At 42.0% G+C, this 6,029-nt stretch overlaps 1 protein-coding gene across 1 annotated transcript; it reads left to right on the forward strand.

Annotated features, from left to right (window-relative positions):
- Positions 1–1,192: 1,192 nt before the first annotated feature.
- On the forward strand, positions 1,193–1,615 carry LOC146001391 (uncharacterized). Its single transcript, XM_083138705.1, has one exon. The coding sequence runs from the start codon at positions 1,193–1,195 to the stop codon at positions 1,613–1,615; it is 423 nt and encodes a 140-aa protein (XP_082994831.1).
- The last annotated feature ends 4,414 nt before the right edge of the window (positions 1,616–6,029 follow it).

Genomic DNA, 6,029 nt, shown 5'->3' on the forward strand with positions numbered 1-6,029 from the left:
TAAAAATAGATCAAATACATTCACAGTGTTGGTTTTATGCAAGGATAATGTTGGAAAATTTTCCACTTGAAATCATTCACACTGAGAATCGAACCTGGGTTTACTACGTGGCAGTCCGATGTCATATTTTTTCTGCTTTTCTCATATATCAGTTTTTACTCAGTTCCATACTTTTTCACATTCACATTCAGAACATAAATATCCATGTCTTACTCGGGATTCGAACCCAGGACCCCTGCTGTCGAAGCGCGCTGCGCTAACTACCTCGCCCCGGAGGTCAATAATAGACTACTGGGACTCCTTATTCGTTGAAGAGAAGACGCTTTCACAATTATGTATGTTGCAAGCCACATATTGTTGCTGCAGGACTCTATATTATCGTCTGGAATTTTGACACGAAATGGTAAGATCAGCTTTTGGCAGTGAAGACCCGAACAGCAAAACCTAGGACATGTCTGAGGAAAGAAATGACAAGGGTTTTACGACCTGTCAATCACTAACTGCCCGTGAACCGGACGAGGCGTGTTCTTGAGGAGCCTTGCGAAGCGGGCCTGGACAAAACATCTGGTGGTGTAAACGCTGTGCGCGCTCTATCGGCAAAAGGAAGGCGAATTCGGAAAAGGCCTTTCCATGATATACAGTCTTAATTAATAATTCTCGAACCAAAATGTGGCATTTTCTATTTTGTAAGATTACTTAGTGTTTGTTAGAAGTCTTTCGACGAAGTGAACCTCTCTCTAGATTTATAAATTTACCTTACATTTTAAGAGAAATACAATTTTCAAACAAGGGAACATAAATTTTGAAAAAAATGATCATTGTTAACACTTTCAACTCGCAGTTATTCTCGTAAAATGTTTTGTAGTTATTCTGAAAAACTTCAATTTCTCTTTTTTCAAAAATAGATTTTTTGATTTACAGTGCTCAAAAAAAGTTTTGCATATTATGATTGCATGCGGTTTGAGTCGCGATATCCCCAAAAGGTATACAATGTTCATTATGTGAGCAATGCCCGAGACAGAAACCGACATAATGCCCCAAGTGAGTTCGATATTCAGCAGATAGAGGGCAGTAGTTGCCACATGATTCCTGAGCAGATTTGAAAGCAGCTCGATGGGAGGCATTGTTCGTGTCTTATCCACACTTGTTAGTTGGAAACTGCACAGAGAGCGGGTGGAAAACGAAGGGCAACATGCCTCGAGCAACCATTTCTGCTACGGATCGTATTCGAATTGTAACGCTGCTGCAAGAAGGATATCGCCAGGTGGACGTCGCTGCTCATGTTGGAGTGAGCCAAAGTGATGTCTCTCGATTGTGGAAAAAGTTCAGGGAGACACAATCAGTTGCCGATCGACCAAGGACAGTGCGGCCACGCAAAACAACACGCAAGGAAGATCGGTACGTGGTGATTTCGGCACGTCGTAGACCCACTGCAACTGCTGCCAGTTTGTGGCAGGATCTGCGGAGGGCCTCAGGAGTGAATGTTTCCAATCAGACAGTGCGGAATCGACTTCATGAGGAAGGATTGACGTCAAGAAGACCCATACCCAAGGTTCCTCTGAAACCACACCATAAGAGACACTGTGTAAGGTGGGAAACAATGCACAGCGAATGAGTCAGGAACAGTGGGAGCACATGCTCTTTACAGACGAGGTCACCATCAGTTTGCACCCGTTAAGCAAAAGCATAAGTGTTTGGAGACGATCAGATGAGAGATTGAACGAGTTCTTCATCCAGGAACGTCACCAGCAGCAGGGGGCTCCATCATGTTTTGGGGTGGAATCATGTTTGGTCGACGTACGCCCCTAATTTCTCTCCAGGGTCGCATGACTGGTCTGATATACAGAAACGCTATTCTCGAACCCGTGGTAGCAGGTTTCTCTACAACTGTGGGAGATGGCTTCACGCTGGTGGATAATAACGCTCGACCACATCGAGCCAGAGTGATTCAAGAGTTCCTTGATGTGCATGGCATTCGACGGATGGTGTGGCCGGCGTATTCTCCAGACGTGAACTGTGTGGGACATGCATAGGGACACCTGAAGCGAGCAATTGTCAGCCGCGAAAATCCTCCTGTGAACAAGGTCCAATTGCGGGAGGCTGCCATTCAAGAGTGGGACAATCTTCCTCAGGAGAAGTTGAATGCTCTTATCCTTATCATACCCCGTTGTGTTCAAGCATACCTTCTGACTCGAGGTGGATATACACGGTACTGAACTCCCATCTGTTGATCCCAGACATGCCTTCGAGCCGTAGGTACACGGTATTGCCCTGCCTTTCTTTTGTGTTTCGCATCCTACATTTTCAATCTTGTGCTTCTGGTGTGATTTTGTTTCTTCTGCATGGTTGCACTGTTTCCTTTCTGTTTGTATGTCTCCTCTGTACTCTTGAATATGATTCCATGTATCTATTACAATAAAATGATCAAAAACCCTGAATATGCAAAACATTTTTTGAGCACTGTATTATGAAAGTTTACACTATTTGAAACATTTCTGAGAAAACCGGACCTTGATAGGAGGCACCGTTCTCGAGATATATCAAATCAAAAAATATCAAATATGGCGGATTATTTTCAAGATGGCGGCCTTCGGAGCGCAGATATGGATTGGCTACTCGACTGAAATTATATTTAATGATAGAACAATTATTCCTACCAAGCCTCTTGCTTTTATCAACAAGTCAATGGTTCGGGACTCTGGCCTGCGATAAAGATGTAATTTTTTGTGCTTTTGTTATGAGGTCCGAAGGAACCTCGCTACACAGGGAAACATGTGGTAAATATAAACGAGAAGAAATATTCAATACAATTTATTTCTTTGGTTTTACTCCATAATAAAATAGGTTTAGGTCAGAATAAAACTTTAACTAATAAGAAGAAAAAATTTAAAAATAAATTATAATTAAAAAATAAGTCACGAGAACTGAAATGTGTTGCTGGATTTGAAACTAAAAGAAAATGCTTTCTTAGCCTTCAATGGAGGAATGTAATGAAAAAGAATGGAAGATCGTACTTGGTATGTCTTTGACAATTATTCTTTCATACATCCCTGATGTTCAGTTCCCCTGTTCCTTAGATCCTAACTTTGAATAAAGGCAAGGACAATAAAGTTTAGCTCCTTCAAAGGCTTCTGGAGTAATGGGGAAGAATTGATTTTTTTTAGAGGAGGGTAGAATTTTGAAAATGAAAAAGTTAAGAAAAGATTGAACATTTTCTTATTGTGCCATTGGAATCTCATATCAGGCAAAATTAAATTCTTCATAAAATTGATTTGTAACCTTTAGTGACCTATAAATATTGGCTCATTTTCTGAAGAAATTCGAGAACAGAGAATAGTTAAAAAATAACTGTTTTGCGTAAAGTAGATTGTCAGATGAATATTGTTTGTATTGAAAAATCAATCGCAGCATAAATTCTAATATTGGGCATGTTTATGCCAGACTTATGCTGTTGTTTCTTTTGCTCTAAGGGATATTTCACACAGAAGCGACAGGCGATACGTGTCGCTTGAGGGTTTCACCAATCGAACGCTTGTCATGCTACTACGGTGTCAAACGCTGCTCTTGATTGGCTCGTTTCCAAGCGGCATGTGTAGCGTTTTGCTTGTCTCTTCGGTCTAAAATTTCCCTTAGTCGACTTTATGTTCAGACAGGCCAATCAGGAACAGTTTAAAGTGAATCTGAACGACTACGTGCCTCCACCGGGTATGAATCCTGGTACCTCTTGATCACAAGATTACGGTGAAAATCATTACACTATCGAAGAGGACACAATTACGCTTTTGTGCGTTCAGTAAGTTTAGAAATTGTGGAGAAAAGGAGAAATTAAGATTCCGGAAGAGGAAGTATGATAACAATCACGAGAAATATCGTGGTGGCGTGTATGAAGAGAAGGGGCATACAGAATACTGCTCTTCTAAGTAATTTTGCAGAACATTCCTACCGCCAACTTGTTGCAGTTGTCGCGCAACCTTGAATATGGAAGAGAAATTCTCAGAATTTCACGGCGCGAAGAAGGCCATAACGGAAAGAATTGGACGTCCATAAAATTCAGATTTTCTTTTATCTGTGACACTTCACGAAACTGACGCTGATTCTGCAAAGCAGCACTTCGCACTTAAAGATACGATGCTCGTGCTCCGTTCTCCATTCTCAACCAATTCCTTTCGGTATCGTGTGAGTGCGTGCAAGATTTTTCGCTTCCAAATTGCACGTTTTTCACACGCGGATTACGTTCGACTTCCTTACATTCCCTCTTTCATGTATGCATGCGTAGGTTGTTTTACCCTTAAAACACTGAACATGAATCAGAGCACTTACCGGGTCTGAGGGTATCTTGTTCCTTGGGAACATGCATTCATGCATGTATCTTCTGTCTTCTGGGAACCCTGCAATAAAGAAGCCTTGATTATACTCAAGTAACGTGTGGATGACGTTTTCCTAATGATAAACAGTTGGATATATTTTAGGGAAGAAGATATAGCCTTCATTTTAATCCATGAAAAATGCTACTTCAAGGAGAAGCAATTGCAAGCAGGAGCACTCAAATCTCACCCCTACTTTCACGGAGCACATCCCGGTAATCTGAGGCTCTGTCGTTTGAACCTACAGTCAGTAAAATCCCCTGTAGGGCTATGTGCTATTTGCATATGCATGCCCCCACCCATTGCATTTTCTCCATGTTGAACCATACAAGCAGCATCTCCTCTACCTTTTCCCCAACTGGTCAAAGCACACTCCTCCAACTACGAATTTTCAAACTGGTGACAAAATAAGATCTTGCCCTTTGGTTATAAAAACTCATATGTTATTATTATTGTTGTTGTTTTACAATAACACTGAAACTGAATTGAAAATACCGTGACGTTATCAAATCCAGACTTGGGTCCACTATTTAAATTGAAACTGGATTCGGCTTGCTTCCTTTCCATAAACATCTATCACTTTGTTGATTGACAGTTCTTTGTAGAATTAGATTATTTCCGTAACATCTTTGGCTGTTATGCATTTGGAGCTTCGGAACGAGTCGCAACTCTCGAAGCAGGCAATTAACCAAGCGAGCCGCTGACGTCATCTCAACCCAGAACCCATCGCTAAGCCCCTTGCTCAGGTTCTACACACCCACTAGGCTCGCTAGACAGACTCGCGCAGTCCGCTGGAGATGTTCCGAATTAAAAAAATCGACTCTATCTCTGTACTTTTTCACGACGCACTTGTATCAGAGACCACTTAACCTGCTATCTTTCATTTTTTCACGCTACAACTTCACGATTCGAATTATGTGAAGTTTTTCAGATATCTCAGGGGGACACTGTTAATAATAACATTAGGTTGTTCCTCAGTTAAGGGGATATATTATTAAGATAAAGCTGCAACGTGCCTCTGCGGGCACCTTTGATGACTAGGATCAGTGCACCGAAACGTTTGGTCCTTGATTACTGCTTGCAGTGGTGTGTCCAAGGGAGGGTTCGTGGGGGTCCTAACCCTCTCCCTTTGGCACAGTATTTCTAAAAAAAAAAGAAGGAATGTCATAGGCAGGAAAAGATGTCAAAATTAGCGCTGACTACTACTAAAAAAAAACATACGTAAGCCCCATACCCCTTTCGAAAATCCTGGGCACGCTACTGATTGCGTGTGAGTCGTTTTCCACAGTAGGATTACGATTCGTACTTCCTTTTCGTCCAACATGAGCCTTCTGCAAGAATGTCACGAAAATAGCTGCATTCCATTGGCTTTCTACCTTGACGGCACGGGCAACCACATCACAAAGGAGCGAATATATAGGCTTATTACTTAAAATCATTTCAAAGAACGTCCGAAAGGGGTTCGGGAACGCAGAAGCATGACACGATACGCACTCTCGTCTCGCCTTTGAATCCTCACGCGCGTGACAACCGTTGGTTCTCAAAATTCTCAAAGATCCGGGGCGAACGATAATCTTTCACTTCCCGTGTGCCGCGTTGCCAAAGTGTCGCAAGTGTCGCCAACAAATGACTATCACTCCTCTCTAAGATCTCGGGGCGCAATTG

The sequence above is a fragment of the Lepisma saccharinum genome, chromosome 17 (assembly GCF_977018435.1).
Source record: "Lepisma saccharinum chromosome 17, izLepSacc3.1, whole genome shotgun sequence".
Taxonomy (NCBI): Eukaryota; Metazoa; Arthropoda; class Insecta; order Zygentoma; family Lepismatidae; genus Lepisma; species Lepisma saccharinum.